General features: G+C 38.8%; 1 protein-coding gene across 1 annotated transcript in view; it reads right to left on the bottom strand.

The window, feature by feature from the left end:
• Positions 1–2,161: 2,161 nt before the first annotated feature.
• PDK1 (pyruvate dehydrogenase kinase 1) overlaps positions 2,162–20,891 on the bottom strand; it is a 251,531-nt gene continuing 232,801 nt past the window's right edge. Inside the window, exon 11 of the mRNA XM_053698443.1 lies at positions 2,162–7,984. Coding sequence (XP_053554418.1) covers positions 7,844–7,984 — 141 coding nt within the window. The 3' untranslated portion in view covers positions 2,162–7,843. The remainder of the gene's footprint in view (positions 7,985–20,891) is intronic.

Here is a 20,891-nt window from a genome sequence, read left to right as displayed (position 1 = left end):
CCTCAAGGCCGTAAATCTTTCCTGAGTAACGTTGAGGGGACCCTCCACCCCGATCAAATCCTATAAGGAGTCACACCAGAAGGTAGTTTCTCCAGCAACCGCGGCAACAGCCGCCGCCGGTTGAAACAAATATCCCGTATGTTGAAACATCTTTCTTAACAGAGTCTCCATCTTTTATCTATGGGCTATTTAAATGAAGAGCTATCCTCAAGCGGGATAGTAGTACATTTAGTAAGGGTGAATAAAGCGCCATCCCCTTTTAGGGACGGAACCTCACAACTCCATTGTCCAGGACAGGGAACAATTAAAGGGAGAAAAGGGGAAAAAGGAATCCAATCCTGTCCCATTTATTCTTAATAATGTTCGCCATCTAACAGGAGCAGGGAAGGATAAGGTACCACCCTGTCCTCAAACTCTATCCAATTTAGGAATCAAAGGTTCATCAGGCAATTTGGCCTCTGGAACCTCTGAATTTGCCAAAAACTTCCTTTAGAAGAAAGCCCAAATTCCTAAAATGAAAGTCTGGTTGCTCCGCAGCCAGAGGATTAGAGGCAGCAAACTCCAACCCAGAATGTTCATACTCTAAAGTCTCAGAAAGAACTTCATCCTCAGATTATCTGATGTACTCTGGGAAGGAGAGCAATATGTAACCTTTCGCTTGTGCTTAGAAGGGTGAGGTAAAGCATTAAAGGCCGCAGACACCGCCGCCTGAACTGCGCAGTAACATCTGGTGAACAAAAGGCTCCCTCCAGGTGGAAGATCAGCAATGCTACGGGAAACTGCATGTGTAGAGGGATAACAATGTAGGGTACCAACCTCACTGGAGGACAACTCCTCAGAGGTGGACGGCTCAGTACTATCAAACATGTTTGATATTATCACATTATCAAGGCATATGGAACATAATTGAGAGGGCGGATATAAGGCCTCCTCACAATATTAACAGGAATTACTCTTTAGGAATAGAGGGAGTACCCTCTTAAGTAACAGAATCCCCTAGTGCAATAACCGGAGAACAATAGAAATAAAACAATCTTATTTTACTCAAAAAAACGGCACCTGTATACCCCAATGGCTGGGGCACTCACCACCTCCTATGACCCAGACTGTACAGAGATTTATGACTCCTCTCTGATAGACACCCGTTCAGGAAAGAGGGAATGAATCACATGCTGTACAATGCAGGACCGTCCCTGCTATGAGAAAAAGCGTGCCAAGCTTGTAAACGGCACAGCTCTCAAAGTGAAACCTGTATATTCCATAACAGACTATGAGCCCATAACATCTCACACATAAAAGCAGCATAAAATCAAATAAACATATAAGATTACTCCCCACTGTTCAATAATCCCCCTCAGGAGATATTTACCCTTGATTCTATACAGATAAAAGGAGTCACACTGTGAGCCTGTCTTCTTGCGTTATCATACATGTATAAAAAAATGAAACAATCTTACCAGAATCTATGCCGTGGAACAGTAACACTGTCCTTCAAGTTTGACAGATAGTAGCGTTGCTTCTGTCATGGACTTAAGTGAAGAAAGCAGGCAGTGAAACTCGTCAACGCTGATTGCTTATGGAGCTGTTAATATGAGTTGGGATGGTTTCGCAAAGACTCTCCCTGCATCTCCGGACTCTAACTTTCATCCATGCTCTCACTGAGAGACTGACAGGACTACTTAAAACTCCAGTCCCATCTCGAAGAGTACTACCCTCCATAAGAGACTACTCCGAAATCTTCTAACACTTCTCTGCCAACCTCCTGTGATGAAAGGTAAAGAATGACTGGGGTTATGAGGAAGTGGGGGAGGTATTTAAGCCTTTGGCTGGGGTGTCTTTGCCTTCTCCTGGTGGCCAGGTTCTGTATTTTCCACAAGTAAGGAATGCAGCTGTGGACTCTTCCCATATTAAGAAGGAAACGTGTCTAAGATTTTGGATGTATATGCATTTCAAATTCACAATTATACCCATTTAAGAATACAAAACAATTCATGCTGTTACATAATGAAATATGTGTGTGTGTGGGTGTATGTATGTGTGTATATATACATATATATATATATATATATATATATATATATATATACATATATACATACACACAAACACACGCACATATATATCTATATATATATATACATATACACACACACACGGCTCATTTGATTCACTGTGAGACAAATAACCTTTTATTTAGTAAATCTACCACAATTATTTAGGTTGATAACAATACTAGAATAACATGGAGAATAATACAACATAGAAAAGCAGTTAAAGAGACACTATGTCGAGGAAAACTGAATACTTAGGGTTATTCATATCAAGAAATAAACTGGCGTATTATATAAGAACACTTTTTTTTTTTAAACAAATTCTCCTATGACACTATGGCCTAAATGACAAGTGGAGCGCTATTGATAATGCAGGGTGTGCTATCACGGCCCTCCAGTAAGAATAGCACACAAACTGGTACTGCAAATCATAAAATAGTTTTACCAGAAAATGTTAGTTTTCCAAGAGGTACACAATGTTTTTTATGCTTTACCTTTTAAAACCAGATAAAATGCATAGGAGTTTAGACCCCTTTAAAGAAACAGAATCAAATCCACTGTTCTCATAAGATTCGTTCATAAAGAAAGTAACTAGGTTGTGATAAACTCAGAATACTGAAAAGTATGTGGCAAGCACAAAGTGATTTTGACATCCAGATAGTAGATAGATGCCAAAATTTCCTCTATTATCTGAATTTTGAAGATGCCACTAAGGTTACAAGCTGTCCAGCATTCAACAGTACAGCCAAGCATTTTAAGTTGTATGATAACACCTATGCAAAAGTACTGTACATTTAATTGTGCAGTTTAAAGTTCCCTGAGTGGCAGCTATATTTTAATGACATTACATGACTGCATTACAAACATAGCCCTGAAAAAAGTGACAGTGTGCATGCACTATTCTGTGTTACCGGCAGGCAAGTAGGATACAAAACATCACTGTATTATGTGTTACTGACAGCCATAAAACACTGCTCTGTGTGTGTTATATGTAGACACTGGACATTTCTGCTCTGTGTGTGTCATTAGAGGGTCAAATTACTGATGTGTCTGGGTTAAACATTTCTATGATACTGGCAGTCACAGGATAAAATCACTGCGCAGTTATGAAAAATATATGCAATGGGGTCAAGGAAAGGGCGTAAGATAGAGCTTTGGAGGAGGGGCACTGTGTAACCCCACCTACCACCTGTGCTAACAGTAAAAATCATATTTAACTCTTTACCCAACTAGACGTAGAATTATGTCATGCAATATATAGCTGATCATAGCTGATCATACTGCATAACATAGATCTATGTCCATAATGTTGGAAGCCCAAGTATTCTCGGTTGTTTGTGGGCTTCCAGCATCTGCCTTCATATGATAACGGAGCATGATCAGTGCTCCGTTACCATATGAAGCCATATTACAAGATCGTTACAGACAGTGGCACTGTCTGCAACCATCATCTGTTGGTGCTGTTGGGAGGTGTGAGAGGGAAGGGGGGAGGCAGGTGGATAGCCCAGCTGTGGATGGGGAGGGAGGGTAGGACCCTACACTATGGCAAATTTGTTTTGAAGGGAGAGGAAGGGATGGGCCGCTACAGTACAGAAAAAGGGGGAAATGGAGGGGTCCCAACATAACGATCGTGGGGAGGGTGAGGGGGGACCCTACACTACAAAAAATAAATAAATAAATAAAAAATAACTTAAAAAATATATATAAACTTGGTACTGGGAGAGTTAGAGAAGTGTTTGGGAAGGGCAAGGGAGGTGGGAGGGATCAAGCAGGAAAAAAAAGCTGTAAACTGCTTACTGGCAGATTATGGTCTGCATGTACCTAAGATGGTGGTGAGGAGTGTGTGTGTGTGTGGGGGGAGTTGTTTTAGAGGGATCAGATAGGGATTGGGGATGGGAGGGTAATCCATACACTAGAGCAAATATTAACCTTACAAGCTAACTGATTACCCCTTCACTGCCGCGAATGATAGAAGTGTGCTGCACAGCTACGATTAGCGTCCTGTTAATTACCAAAAAGCAATGGAAAAGCCATGCATGTCTGCTAATTCTGAACAAAGGGGATCTCAGAGAAGCATTTACAACCATTTGTCTTATGACTGCACAAACAATATGTAAATAATGTTAGTGAGAAACCCAAAGTTTGTGAAAAAGTTAATGAGTTTTATATATATGATCACATTTGGCACGCAATAGTGGCATGAAATATACCAAATGGGTCTAGATCAATATCTTGGGTGTCTACTTATATATATATATTTTTGATAAGTAAGTAAAAAAACAACAACAAGGCTCTAGTTGTTTAAATTGAGTGACAACAAAAATGCTAAACATTCTATGGTATTTTGGGCAAGTTCTTCTCTGAAATTTCAGGTAGTAGTAAGATTTTAAAAACTGCTTAAAGTGAAGGTCAAGTCTGGCGTTTTGGTTATAATTTTTCAATATGTTACCTAAATTCAGTATGATGTTCATTCATCAAATTATATATAAATACAATTAAAAGTTTTATTTTTATCGTTTTCAATCTGCTCCATTTCACCTGTATAATCCGCCATACTGCCGATATTGAGTGACATTTTTTCTCTCGAATCTAGTGTTTACCCCCGTGGCGTCCAGCCCCTTTTTGGTTTCGTCATTGCCACCTTATGCGCATGCGTTTAAACAAACTGTGCGTCATCATCGGCATGCACGTTCATGTTTCGCGCATGCGTTGTCCGCTCTCACAATTGTTGATACTTTGAATCAACATCAACGCTCACTCGTATCCTCGAAAACTAGCTAGCAGCTATATCAACAGGTATGAATCAATATGCTGCGCCTTTACAAAACGAATAGGGCTAAATTAAAATAAACTATTAGAGGGTCAAGACCAATCTTGCGACTTAGTGACTGATAGACTTGCGTAGCAATGAATGTTACACTTTTGTTAATAAATTGAATACAAAGTTACGTGGGTTGACGAAACGCATGCGCTATTGGGTTGACGATACGCATGCGCAGTTCAAACTAAACACGGGTGCACGAGCGTAGTCCGCTTGTAAGAAAAAAAGCAACGTCATAACATATGAATAAGGAAGTGTGGTTGGGGCGGAGCTAATCGCGGTAACGGAGGTATATTATAAATACATTTTATTTGAAATGGATTCGTTATTTAGACATAAACTTAGCAACTTCAATATTTATTACATACATTTTAACATGGTGTATTGATAAGAGCAAAAATTGACCTTCACTTTAAGTTATTTATCACTATATTGTATTTGTCTCTACCTGAAATAGAAAATTGTAGGGTACACCCCTTAGTGAGATACACATTTCTCATAGTAGCATGTGCTAGATATAGAATTCTGAGACGCACTAACAGATCTGTTAAGATAATCTTGCAGGAGTAGAAAGCGTTAGAGAATCAGACCCTAAGAGAGGGACAAGTGATCAATCTATTAACAGACAGTGGGGCATATCTATCAAGCTCCGAATGGAGCTTGATGCCCCGTGTTTCTGGCGAGCCAGCCGTTATGAAGCAGCGGTCACAAAGGCCGCTGCTCCATAACCTGTCCGTCTGCTCTGAGCCGGCGGACAGACATCGCCGGAAATCAACCCAATCGAGTATGATCGGGTTGATTGACACCCCCCTGCTGGCGGCCCATTGGCCGCGAGTCTGCAGGGTGCAATGCTGAATACGGAGAGCGTATTGCTCTCCGTATTCAGCGAGGTCTGGCGGACCTGATCCGCACTGTCAAATCAGGTCCGACAGACCTTGATAAATAGAGGCCAGTGTATGAGCGTAGAAGAAAATCAAGTAGTTCAGCCATCCCACTGAGGTTGCGTACGGTAGGGTTGGAGCAAATTGCTCACTCTTTTCTAAGCTTCTAAACCTCTTTTTCCCTTTTAATAAATATTTGTTTTGTTTTATTCTTTATATATATATATATATATATATATATATATATATATATCAAGAAATAATAAAGCTCTAACAAAGTTGCTTTATGTGGATGTCTTTTTAAACCAGGATTGTAGTATTTTGTCTTTTTAAACATAATAAATATTCACTAGCATAAAAGAAGGATATATTTTTACAGATTTAAACAAATCAGAACTTGTGTTTCTTTTCTTTATCATCATGTACAAGCTGTGCAATCTTTCACAAAGGAGTGATATAAATGTTATTTTATCTGCGGCACATCTGCAACTTCTTCCAAGAGAAAAGATTGTGTCCTAGGTAACTAAAATACCAATAGCATAAATCTCATTACATAAATTATAAATAAAAACTTTCTGTAAAGCAATTTCCAACAAAAGAATAAGCAACGTTCTCCCTTTTTCAGGGCATCTGAAGGTTCTACAGTCTGTCCCATCATGAAGCAGTGGACATATGTCTGGCAGTGTTAAAGTGGGCAGCTATGCTAACTTGATAACTATCTTTATATGATGTAACTGTCATAAAGGGGCAGCTTATGTTACTGTAATTCCAAAAAAAATATGGAGTTACAGATATGTCAGGCTAAAAAAAAGGTAATTAATAAAAAAGAACATAATGTGAATAGCTATATTTCACATCATTCTCAACCTAGACATTGTATTACATGTATCAATTCGAAGGTAGAATTTAATTGAGGACGCCATTCATGTTGTTGAACACAGGACTCAGTGTCTACCACTGAAAGCATTCTATGGATCTGAGTCTCAATCGGTAGTGATCAATAGTGCACTAAGCTAAGCCTAACAAATCATTACTGATTAGTTCCCATGAACTTAATCAACTTGATGTTGCAAACCACTAGTCAGTCCAAAGGAATTAATGATCTATATGCAAAACCATTTGGTGCACTCATGTTTCTTCATCATAAGCAAAAAAAAAGTCCTATTTGATTGCTAAATGAAACACTCTAAAACATATACCGTAATATAATGTTGCATGTTATAAAGCGACTAAAGAAGAACTACTAAAAAGGCACATCATGGACCATGGCACTATAAATTAACCATCAAAAAAGGTATTGATTTCTTTCAAGTTATTGAAAATAAAGTTTAGCATCTTACAATAAAAATCTAAATAATAAAAATTTAAAAAGGCATAAAATTAAATTAATATAAAAAAAGGCAAAGGGTAATTCCATCTGACCAAAGTATCCATTTCTGTTTACTATCAAACTGATAATTTACTGACACAGGAAAGCATTATTCATGCTATTGTGGCTGCATTTCAAAGATGAAGAAGATGAAATTATTAAAAAGGGGCATCCCTGCTTTAACTTGCTGGCAGTAACTGTAGATTAAATATGATAAGGCAGAGACTGACAAACCCGGTAATTATGCCTCTTAGAAATTTACCCCAGGTAGCATTTTTTTTTAAGAAAAATTGTAATTTAGCTCCTAAAGAAAAAAAAAAAATTCTAACCGGCTTTTATGTTTGATCATGCACCATAAAAAGATACTTATACATACTTATCGTTGCTAAATCTAGATGTTCATTTGTCATCTCATATTGTTTTTCTGAGATGATAAATGCACTAAAATATACTAAATAAAATAATTTTGAATTAAACCAAAACACTTCATGACATTTTTTTTTATAAGTCCTACATGATAGTGCCCCTTTAATCTTAATTCTAATGTAAAATAAACTAGGCAGTCATGTAGCATAAAGCACAAATATTAAAACTGATTAAATAATTTGGTTCCTGCAATTGCAAACAACAATGATATGCTACTGCTGCCTTTGTGCAGAAAAAAGTTATATAATCACAAATCAATGATAACCCAAAATACTGGTCTTCAGACACTCTAACTTCAACTGCTCCGAAATGTGGTCATGTCCTTTGGCTCGCTGCTTGGCACACACCAGTCATCTGCTTCATGATTTGTTTTATAATGTTTCCAGGCAGACTTATTGTAGACTGGAAGCCTCTCTATTGACTCTGTAGATAATGCCTAGTTGGATAAAACAAATAAGTGTAAGAGCAGATTCTGGATTTTGTTTTTTAGAATCCTACAAAATAGTAGATTTTAGAAATAAAACAGAATTCACACAACATCAATTGGCTATACCAGCTAACCTTATGATTAGCACCCAAGATCAACAGAAACAGTTCTATATACTGCTGAGTTGTGCTTGGAGAAAAAATTGTATGATTAGTAATTAGGGTTTCCCATTTAATTTTCTTGGTTTATTCCCATAGTGGAATTCATAAGATAAGGGAGGATGAATGCTGCTATTGTAGTGTGCCACATAAAAACACCATCAGTCACAATGATATATCATTGCCTTGCCAGTCAAAAGTTTGGTTGAATCTGGTGTTTCCATGTATAGTGAATGGAAAAAAAACAGAATTTATACTTATCAATAAATTCCTTTCTTTCTTTCTTTCTTTCTTTCTTTCTGGATGAGGAATAGGTGTCCATAGCGTGTCCATAACATGTGGGATATATTTTCTGCCACTAGGTGGAGGTAAAGAACCCTTTACACGAGCTTTAATGCCTCCCGTCCACCTCCTCTCCCCACTCAGTTTACGTATAGCTGAACAGAGGAGAGAGAGAGAAAAGGTAAGAAAGACAGAAAGCAAGGTTAAGAGGTGCAAATAAGAACTATCGCCCATCTAGTAAAAATGTGGGTGGTTTCTATGGACTCTCCTTATCCCGATAGAATTTTTTTCATCGGTAAGTATAAATTCTGTTATGTTTCGTAAGATGAGGTGTTGATAACATGTAGGATACAATACAGAAGCTGAGAGACCATGTTATGGACAGGTGGGACAAAATCATGGCAGTTCCTATTTGCCAGACACTGCAACCTGAAGGACTTCCCTGCCAAAAGTAGCTACGGAAGAAGTATAAATATAAAATAATACATTTAGAAAAGGTATGAAGAGAAGACCAAGTTGCCGCCTTGCACATCTGTTCCAAGGAGTCGATATTTTTGAAGGCCCAAGTAGTAGAAACAGATCTAGTAGAATGAGCAGTTACTCTTTTTGGAGGCAGATTTTCTGCAACCAAGTAAGCCTTACAAATAGTCTACTTTAGCCATTATGCCAAGGCCACTGCTATAGATTCACCCTTTCTGGGACCTGAAAACAAGACAATCAAGCTAGTAGCCTGTCTAAAGTCTTTAGTAGTCTTAAGATAGGATGTTAAGGCTCTGACTACATTTAAATTGAGAAGTAGGCGTGTTCCTTAAGGTTAGAAGGATTGGGGCACAGAGAAAGAACAAGGTAGAAAATCATATTTAGTCCGCAGGACCGTTTTATCTTGATTAAAAATCAAGAAGGGGTAATCAGAAGACAGGGCAGATAATTCAGAAATTCTTCTAGCTGGAGAAATGGCTAGAAGAGAACCCTACATGACAATAATTTTAGATCCAAGGAGTGCATAGGTTCAAAGGGGGGACCTTGCAGAACATAAACAGCAAGATACAAATTCCAAGGGGGAGAAATGGGTCTAACAACACGCCATCAAATTCAGAGATTTGAGATCCAGATGATACAAGAGTCCTTGAGACAGCAGATCTTTCCTTAGGAGTAGAGCCCATGGAGGAAGAGATGGCATTTGTATTAGGTCCGCACACCAAGTTCTGTGGGGCCAGGCCGGAGCTATGAGAATTACAGAAGCCAATTCCTGTTTGATTCTTGCAATGACTCTTGGAAGAAAAACAAATGGAGGAAATAGATAGGCCAGACGAAAGTTCCAAGGGCAGACTAGAGCATTTATCATGTGAACCCTAGGATCTCTTGACCTTGCGCAATAAACTGGAAGTTTGTGGTTCAATTTGGATGCCATGAGATCTATTTCTGGAAGACCCCACCTCAGGACCAATTGATCGACCAAGTCCTAATGAAGTGACCATTTCCCTGGATCGATGAAATGACAACTTAGGTAATCTGCTTCCCAACTGTTCATTCCTGAAATGTGAATGGTCAATTGGGTGCAGTGGTTTTCCTCTGCCGAAGACAGAATGTGAGATACCTCTCCCATAGCTAAGGGACTTCGAGTCTCTCCCTTATGATTGATGTATGCCACGGCAGTGACGTTGTCTGACGGGAATCAAATTCATTTTTCCTATTTGAGATGGGGCTAAGATTGAAGGGCCCAAAGAATCGCACAATGTTCTAGGATGTTGATAGGAACACTCACCTCCAGAGAGGGCCATACTCCATACGCCTTTCGAGACTCCCAAACTTGCGTCCGTAGTAACTACGATCCAGATAGGCCGAAGAATAGAAGCTCCAAAGGTTAAATAGGGACTTTCCCTCCACCATGAGAGAGATTGTTTGACTGAAGAACTGAGTTCTATCTGCTGTTCCAAATTAAAACAGTTTCCACTGATGAAGCATGGACAATTGGAGAGGACGAAGATGAAAGTGAGCAAAAAGGTACCCAGTCTGATGCTGCTACCATAAGACCCACTACTTCCATACATTGTGCTACAGATGGAGAATGTGCAATCTGTAGGGAAAGACATGCAAGTCTGAAGTTTGGTTCTGCGAAGTTCCGTGAGAAATAAGCACATTTGAACCGAGTCACACCTGGAAAGACCATCCTTGTACCTGGTGAAAACAAACTTCTGGGGACACTGATTTCCAATTCATGTTCCTGAAGGAAAGATACCATTCTGTGGGTATGTAGTAGCCAGAGAAAGAGACAGAGCTTGGAACAAGATATCGTCCAAATAAGGATCAACAAAGATTCCCTGAGCTCTGATCACTCCTAAGAGCCCCTGAGAAAAGCAAACCTTAGAAACAGGAAATGATCCTTGTGAATTGGAATATGCAGATATGCATCATTGAAATCTATAGCTGTCATAAATTGACCCTCCTGAATTAGAGGCAAGATAGTACTAATCGTTTCCATTTTAAAAGAGTGTACCCGAACAAATTTGTTCAGAGTTTTTAAGTCCAGAATAGGATGATGAGAGCCTTCCTTCTTTGGAACAATGAAGAGGTTGGAGTAAAAACCCTGACCCTGATGAGATACTGGAACAGGTTGGATCACTCTCATATCCTCTAAGTATTGAACAAAGGCAGCCATCTTTACAGGATCCTTTGGAACGTGAGACAGATGAAATCGTACTTATGAAGATCTTGTGTTCATGCAGATTCTGATTTGAGTTGGGCTTTTTGGTCTGCTTGTTTTTAGACCAAGAAGATCCTGGTTTCCAGGAAGGTTTGGAGGAATCAGACTTTTGGTTGGAGGGGGACTTTTGATCTCTAGGGCGGTGAAAGGAACAAAAACAATTTCTTTGTTTGTACTTCTCTTAGATTTCTTGTTCTGAGGTAGAAAAGCCCTTTTTCTCCAATTGATTGTTTAAATAATAGAATCCAATTCTGATAGAAAAAGCATCTTCCCATCAAATGGGACTGATAATAGCCTATGCTTAGCAACCATGTTAGCTAACCAAGATTTAAAGGGACACTGAACCCAAAAATTTTATTTTGTGATTCAGATAGAGCATGCAATTTTAAGCAACTTTCCAATTTACTCCTATTATCAAATTTTCTTCATTCTCTTGGTATCTTTATTTGAAAAGCAAGAATGTAAGCTTAGATGCCGGCCCATTTTTGGTGAACAACCTGGGTTGTTCGTGCTGATTGGTGGATAAGTGCTGTCCGGGGTACTGAACCAAACATTGGATGGCTCCTTAGCTTAGATACCTTTTTTCAAATAAAGATAGCAAGAGAACGAAGAAAAATTGATAATAGGAGTAAATTAGAAAGTTGCTTAAAACTGCATGCTCTATCTGAATCACTAAATAAATAATTTGGGTTCACTGTCCCTTTAACCCATAAAGCTCTCTTTAAGAAAACTGCAATGGACATATTTTTTACATCAATTTTGATGATGTCAAAGACTGCATCACAAATGAAATCATTAGCCATTTTAAGGACCATCTTAGAAAAAGAATCACACCAGAAGGATGCTGTAGTGGCCGATATATGATTTCTACTGAATTTCTAAGCTGAAGAGACAATTGCTAGCTAAGGTGGAAATAGCTCCATCAACCTTAGGAACTACTTCCCAGGTTGTTAAATTCTTTTATGAAAGTGGATACTTTTTTTTTTTTAACCTGTTTGAAGGTGCAGAAGGAATGTCTGGTTTCTTCCATTCTTTGGCTATATAGTTTGTAGCCAAGTCTGGTGCTTCAAAAGCCTTAGGCACTTTAGGCAGAGATTTAAAAATTGATTCAACTTATTTACAGGTTCTGATAGTTCAAAGGTATTCAAAACTTCCTGAAGTAGAAAGTGGATATGGTCCACTTTAAATCTAAACGTGTAATCAGCCTCTGGTTCAGGTATAAGACCTAGGTCCTCAGAGGAGACTTCACCCTCAGAACCCTCAGATAGATTTAGCCAAGTCAGAGCTTTGTAAGGTTGGTGGTAACTGAGCATTGGGGATAGGACCCTGTGTATTATAGGTAGTGTGAGGTATATCGCCTGATTTTCCCTTACGCTTACTTGGTTTTGGGATAGCCGCTAAAATCTCTCTTATGAACACTGGATTTTGGAATTCCCCTGGGACACAAAAACAGACATGGGCACTAATTGTCTGCCAGGTTTCATAGTGACAGGATTATAGCTTGCAAACTGGAGATGTGGGACACAATTAGTGTCAATAATTGGTTAATTTTGTTCGCTGGAACAGTTTTGCATAATAAACAGGGAAAAGTAACTGTAGAAAGTTTTTGGGCTGCAGTATGTTCTCTAGGGTTCCCTTCTAATGGGTCAGTCAAATCAAGTGGGGTACAGACATGACTGCAAAATAATAAGCAAAACTGCACGTAATTGGAAATAAATATATTTTCCAAATCACTATGTTATCAGTGTTTTTGCACAAAAAAGCAAAAGATTTCCCTCAGAAAAAAAAACATTTTAATTCCACACACCCTCAGCAGCTCATATGAGTACTAACCCACCTCCTGGACATATAAAGGGTTAAAACTAGACCCAGATAGCTTGCAAGGTTGGGATACAGGCCCAGTCACTTGGAGATCCAGTGAGGGAGAGAGAAAGGGCTGGAGCCTAAGTCCAGAACGATGTGCAGGCTAAGGCCTGTGAGAAAAAAACCACAAAGCACACCATAAACATATTTTATTGAATACCCCCCCCCTTTGATCCCGTGTCCCCAACCCTAAACTCATCCATCATGAGCTGAACCACTAACTGCATAAGGCAAATAGTGGTTTTCTTAAAAGACAGTGTAGCTTTTTTGTTCTGTGAGGAAATATAGTGAACCCAGGCCTAAAACATACTTAGGGCTGCTAAGGGGTAATAAGGCAATGCAAAAATAGGGATTTTAACTCTAAATTCCAACATTTTTATGTTAAACACATAGGTAAAGTGCTATGTGTAAAGGCTGAGAACCTACAACTATGTAGTACCTTTAAAAGGAGGGTACTAGATATATTTCCTGGGCTGTGTTTAGTGTCTGAGTCACTTACCTGGACTGCAGCACCCCTCCACTGTATCTTAACAGCTTACTGAGGCCTTTCTCCCACACAGAATGCTGATCCAGTAGAGAGCCCATCCAGTGCAAATAAATATACTGCAGATGATACTTGCGGATATACCAGCAACCCCTTAGGTAGGGGCTAAGAGATGTGGTCTCCGCAATGCTTGAGGGCAGTTCTGAGAGACTTACCCGTGAGAGTACTGACGTGCCATAATTGAAGTATTCCTTTACCCCTGCTTTACTCAGAATTATGGAGAAATTATGCTGAAATCTTCCCTGAGTGAAGATGGATGAGGGGTACTGGGTCTCAAATCAGGTCTAAGCTCACAATAAATAATTAGATAAAAAATTATAAAATCTTGCTTGCAGTGCACCTCTCTCAACAATTCTCTTCGGAGGCCAAGAACAAAACTGAGTGGGGAGAGGAATAGGAAAAGAACATTTCATAATAACCTAGTGTTAGAAACACAGTGCTGTAAGGATAAAATTGATATGCAGCTATGGCACATTAGGTTTGAAAAAACATATGACCTGTGTTCAAGCACCAGGAGTTGTGCCAGCAGGGGTGGTTACACGCTTATTTTTACCCTGTTATATTTCCTTACCTGGAACTGTTACTTTTCTTAATACTCCTATTAAAGGGCAATTCAAGCCAGCGACGGGACTGCATTTTATCTATACACAGTATAGAATTGACTTTTGAAAATGGATCTAAACAATGAAATAGGGAACTTGTATGCACTACAGACAGCCCAACAAAGGGCGGACAGTACAAAGAACTGCCTGGATGTATTCCCTACAGATAAATCAAAATACACACTTAACAGGCTTTTTGAGGACCTAGAATATTTATTATTGAAGGAAAATAAAATCAAGTGGAGCATTAAGGTCTTGGAAGAATATCACAAACTGGACATTATACCTAGAGGACTGACACTTAACAAATTTCCCATCTTTGACACAGATGATAAGGACTTTGTGGGGGTCTGGAATGATGCGTTAACAGAATGCTCGCTAAAACTTATGCTACTTATCATAGACTACAAAAAAGGCTTGCTGGTAAACCTCACTGAACAAATAAGTACCATTCAGGTGGAGTTGTGTCTGAGGAGGAAGCAGCCGAAATTTGTAGTCTTTGATAACATTCTTTCAGAAACCTTGTCAGGGGCTAAAAAGTTGTTAGAAAATAAACACACTAAGTACCTCAGAGATCAGGGTGATTACGATAGAAATAAGGTTTACATCTGGAATAAGAAGCAGCAATTTTAGGCAAGAAAACAAGGCAACAGGGGCAGGTCCCACAGCTGGGGCCGGAATCAGGGGTTTAGAAGAAATGTACCCCCAAAAAAAGTCACCTTCTCTGATAGTGAGGGGGAGTCAGTAGGGGCCCCTAACTCAGGAGGAGAGGAAGAAACTTATTATGGTTATTCTGCACCAGTAGAATATAGCTCTAATTACAATCCGCCCCCCCATTCTACAAACAAGGGAGTACCAGACAGTGAGGCCTAAAACCCAGGCACAGCACAGTGCATATAACCAATGGAATATGATACTAGAACTCAATCTAGATACGAATCCCAAGCACAAAGAAAGACAGGGGAATGTCAGAGACAACCTGTCAATGCTGTATATTCAGAATTGGAACAGGTTTTTCACAGGGCACATGGAAAACCAGAAGAGGGGTGAGAAAAAGTAGGGAAAGAAGGGGAAGGACATTACCCCACACGACAGAACAAGAAGTACATATAAGATCCTCCAGAGAATGCTTTTAATACTTCTGATACCAATGCACAAAAAACACAACCAAGTCCTGTAATAAATCTCTCAGACACTCCCCTAACCAATTTAGAGATTAAAGTATTAAGTCTGGGATTGGGCTTTGTTCCAGAAGCCAAGTTTAACTTATTTGAAACATTGATTGACGCCAACAGACTGATTCGTAACCTCACCCTTAGGAAACACTTTAGGTATCACCCTGAAAGACCCATAGATCAGAGAGAACATCAGCATGATACACTTACATTCAGTGAGACTTGCGATCTGATGAACATGGAGGAACTATACAGGGAAGGTGTGGGCACTGACATTGAAGAAGGGGGGATTAATTTATACCCTAAGTACAAGAACCCCTCTACCTTTTACCCTGTACAGAGTAGGGGCCACACTTTAGAGACCTTGCAGAGAAGGGTAGAACATGATCTGAAGGAACTACACTTCAAGGTAGGGATTACCCAAGGCAACCTGAGTAAACAAGAGAAGTTAGCTCTTAAGAATTTGAGTGAAAACAAAGATTTAGTAAATCGCTCAGCGGACAAAGGGGGATCAGTGGTGGTCCTTAGCAAAGATTACTTCGTCTCAGAAGCATTACGACAGTTAACCAATGTTAATAATTATATAGAATTGAGTATGGACCCGACTTATGAGTACCAATATGACCTAAGGCAGTTAATTAATGAGGGACTATATAAAGGTTTCTTTGACAGAGATACAGGGGAATATTTAATGGTGAAAATCCCAGTGATCCCGGTATTCAACCACCTGTCAAAGGTCCATAAGAGTCTTTCAAACGTGGAGGGTTGACCCATTGTGAGCGGCATTGGCTACTTATCTGAGCGCCTCTCCCAATGGGTCGATGCAGTCCTATAATCGATTGTAAGAACACTACCTAGTTTCTTATTAGACACAAATCAAGTACTAAACCACTTGAAGGAACAGAATTGGATAGAGGGACAACAGTGGCTTACCGTAGACGTTAAATCTCTTTATTGCTCCATTCCCCATGACCAAGGTTTGAAGGCCATTAGTTTTTTTTCTGGAAAGGGGGCAGGTATTTGAAGAGGATTTCTGTGGATTTTTTATAGATTGTGTTGAGTTTTTATTGACTCATAATTATTTTCGTTTTGAGGACAGCTTCATTCTCCAGAGATGTGGGACAGTGATGGGGGCAAAGTTGGCCCCCTCATACGCCAACCTTTTTATGGGTTGGTGGGAGCTGTCCCACATCTATAGAGATAGAAACCCCTACAAGGACTGTGTAGCGTTTTATAAATGCTACATAGATGATTTGCTTTTCATCTGACAGGGGAGTTATGAACAATTAGAGGATTTTTAAGAGTACTGAATGTGAACCAGGTAGGCCTCAGTTTCACCCACGACAACAACAACGATAACATTAACTACCTAGACATTACACTATGCAGTCAACCGGATGGAAGGATTTCCACGGAGGTATATAGAAAACTAATCAGTGGAAATACGTTGCTGCATGCTACTAGCAGCCACCCCAAAAGGGTGTTCGCTGCAGTGGCTAAAGGCCAGTTCACCCAGCTTAAAAGGAACTGCACTGACAGTGCCGCTTATGAAAGAAAAGCTGACAATTTGGGTAAACAATTGAGAGAGAGAGAGCCTACTAAAGCAAGGAATGAGGTGGCAAAAATAGACAGGCAGGATCTTCTGACAGGGCGCCCAAGAAAGGGCATTAATCATAATAGTGTTAAGTTCATAACACAATATAGTGCTCAGTATGACCAAATTTGCAGTCTAATTAAAACACATTTTCCCCTACTGTAAGCGGATGACAGTCTGAAGGACGCTGTAAAAAAGGGTTGCAGCTTTACCTATAGAAGAGTCCTAACATTGGGAAATAGATTAGCACCTACCCAAATCAAGAGACAAAACGAGCAAAGATTTACCTGGCTAACAAGGAAAGGGGTGTTCAAGTGCAGAAATAGCAGTTGTAAAGCATGTGAACACCTGGAGGTGGGAAATGGTTTCAGATGTGAGAATACTAGGGAAGAGTTCAAACATGACATTAGATCTAATTGTAGGGCCAAATACGCAGCCTACCTACTCACATGTACTCAGTGTAAGATTCAGCACGTGGGTCTCACTACACGTGAAACCAGAGTACGTATAAGAGAACACCTCAACAACATTGAGGGAATTTTGACTACACCCCTCATACAACATTTTAAAAATCTTCATCAGAAATATTCCAACAGTTTATGTTGGACAATAATAGAACAGATCCATTGGAATGATAGACGGGGAGACAGGGAGAGCCTACTGTCCAAGGGAGAAACATTTTGGATTTTCAAAATGGGTACTAGGAATCCACAAGAGCTGAATTCTGAGTTTGATCTTATCTATCACTGGCAGTGAGAGCCTGTGAAGATCAAGACAGTCTTAAGAGGGAACTCAGATTTCAGCCCTACTTCCTTGTTAGATACCTGTCCACTAGTCACCTCATAATACGTATAACCATGAAATTGAAATTGTATGATAACAGGTGTAGAATTGAATGGGTCCATAATGGTCAGTATGCTTATAGGTATATAAGTATTAATGCAAATAGTAGTCTCTGAAGTGGGGTTCATTGTTTATGTATTATAATTACTTACCATCATAACTTCCTTGCATTTAAGAGTTAACTTATCAAAACTAATGTATAGCTATTAAATCATACCATCTTTAGTGCTGAGTTAGGCATACTAGAATCACAGTATTCTGACTTAAGTATGGCAAGGAAATAGGAGAGGTGGGTTTAGTAAAGTTTTGTATGAATTGGTGATATGTATAATCTTACTAATTGTCAATATGTAATATTGAGTTTTCTAAACTAGTCCACTCCCCCTCTCCTCCCCTTTACCTTTTGAATGCACCTATGTTTGTTTTTAATGAATCAGAATGATTTAGCCACCATAAAGGAAGAGGGCTTATGGGTTTAGGAACAGCTAAGACTACAACTAAAGCTTAAAGGTTGAAGGGGTAATATGTTGCCAAGTTACCCTGTTGGTTTCATACTGGTCTTTTAACTTGTCAAACAACTAATAAAGAAGTACTGTTTTATTGTTTCCAAATGCTCCTCTGCATCGTTTTTCATTACTGGGAAAGATTAAGGCTCTTGTGAGGATTATTGACCTCTTCCTAATGCCAGGAAATATACCCCACATGTCATGGACATCTATGGACTCTCCTCATCTTACCAAAGAAAATGCATCAATCTTTGCAGTAGTAGCACAAAGTCCTACCGAGCCCTTTCGGTACACAGAATTACAACATCTTATTGCCCACTGTATTCTTTCTGTATTTAGTCATCCCAGCAAATCTTTTTATAGATTTATTAGGACATTGAGATATTTACTTGTACTTTTTAAACTAGCATGTGTGTCTCTGTCAATGCACAAAACATCTTCAAATTAAAGTGACATGAAACCCAAAATGTTTCTTTCATGATTTAGACAGAGCACACACATTTAAACAACTTTCCAATGTACTTCGTATAGCTAATTTGTATTGTTCCTTTTTGTATCCTTTGTTGAAACGCATATCTAGATAGGCTCAGAAGCTGGAAGCTAGCTGATTGGTGGCTGCACATATATGCCTCTTGTGATTGGCTTATCAATGTGTTCAGCTAGTTCCCAGTAATGCATTGCTGCTTCTTCAAGAAATGATTCTAAGAGAATAAAGCAAAATTGATAATAGAATTACATTGAAAAGTTGTTTACATATGTATGCTCTATCTGAATCATGAAAGAAAATATTCAGGTTTATTGTCCCTTTAAGTCCCGGATGCCATTCTTTTGATATGTTTACAATAAATATACCGAATATCACAAAGAAAAAAATGTGAAATAAATGTGATAACAAAAATCATAAAAGGAAAACCAAATAAAGTTCTGAATCAAGGATATGTCTGTGTCCTCTGGATGAGTTTTTCAGCTTGTTAGCATTCCTCAGTGAGATCCCATAAAAAAGGAAACAGAAAATTGCAACATAGTGTGAATCTGTAACGGCACTTTGAGGAAGTAGTTGTTTTGTAACAAATGACTACTCACATTTGTTGGAGCTTTCGAATAAGCTCAAGGATATGCGCACTCCCACTTTATACTGATGGGAAAACAGTACACTAGGCAAAACTTGGATACAAATTTATTTTAAAATATATAAAAGCGTCACATAAGCCTTGATAACACCACAATGTAAGGGTACAAAAGCAGATATGCTGTAACAAATGCTTCAAATCGCCAAACTTGCAAAGAGGTAAATGGATCAGCAGGACTTGTCCTTGACAAAGCATACCAGCGAAACGTACGTCGGAAGTGAACTGTTCTATATTGAGTTTTATCGCGTCTCTACACTAGCCAGGACACCTGGGGGCTTAGCGCTATTATCTTGCTACTAAAGAAGTTTTGGTTTCGGCGGTCACACTCCTGCTGATCCATTTACCTCTTTGCAAGTTTGGCGATTTGAAGCATTTGTTACAGCATATCTGCTTTTGTACCCTTACATTGTGGTGTTATCAAGGCTTATGTGACGCTTTTATATATTTTAAAATAAATTTGTATCCAAGTTTTGCCTAGTGTACTGTTTTCCTATCAGTATAAAGTGGGAGTGCGCATATCCTTGAGCTTAGTCGAAAGCTCCAACAAATGTGAGTAGTCATTTGTTACAAAACAACTACTTCCTCAAAGTGCCGTTACAGATTCACACTATGTTGCAATTTTCTGTTTCCTTTTTTATGGAATCTCACTGAGGAATGCTAACAAGCTGAAAAACTCATCCAGAGGACACAGACATATCCTTAATTCAGAACTTTATTTGGTTTTCCTTTTATGATTTTTGTTATCATATTTATTTCACATTCTTTTGATATGTCCTAGCTTCACTGAGAACTCTGTGATCCATAGACCATTCTGAGACAAAGCACTTTTGTAATATAAAAATGTTTAAATACTCACAGTAAAACAACTTTGCAATATACTTTAATAATTTATTTTGTTAACCTTTCCTGTAATTAAACTCTGAAAATGAAAGGGACATGAAACCTAGAATGTTTCTTTCATGATTCAGACAGAGCATATACAGCTTTCCAATTTACTTCTATTATAAAATGTGCTTAATTCTCTTGGTAATCTTTGTTGAAGGAGCAGCAATGCACTTCTGGGAGGTAGTTGAACACATTAGGTGAGCTAGCTCCCAGTAGTGCATTGCTGCTCCTGAGCCTACCTAGGTATGTTTTTAACAAAGAATACCAAGATAATAAAGCAAATTAGATAGAAAAAGTAACATTGCATGTTCTTTCTAAATCATGAAAGTTTAATTTTGACTTTACTGTCCATTTAAGAGTTTTCTAATTCTGAGTATTGGAAGTGCACATAACCCTAATTGGCCTCAGCAGAGATTATAAGATAACAAACTGCAGAACAATGTGTTTAACTTTTTAGACTGAGAACGCATTGTCATTGCCTGGATTGTATATGAGAGTATACTGCCTAAATTATTATTAGAACCTATTACAAGAGACAATATCCAATTATTGTTGTTTCTATTAGGTTTAACATATGACTATACAGTATAGTGGAAGTGTGCCCTTTAGTGTTTATTAGTCTTTTTACAT

Source organism: Bombina bombina, chromosome 1, assembly GCF_027579735.1.
Source record: "Bombina bombina isolate aBomBom1 chromosome 1, aBomBom1.pri, whole genome shotgun sequence".
NCBI lineage: Eukaryota > Metazoa > Chordata > Amphibia > Anura > Bombinatoridae > Bombina > Bombina bombina.
The sequence above is the reverse complement of the archived record's forward strand: the minus strand, read 5'-3'. Positions and strand labels throughout refer to the sequence as shown.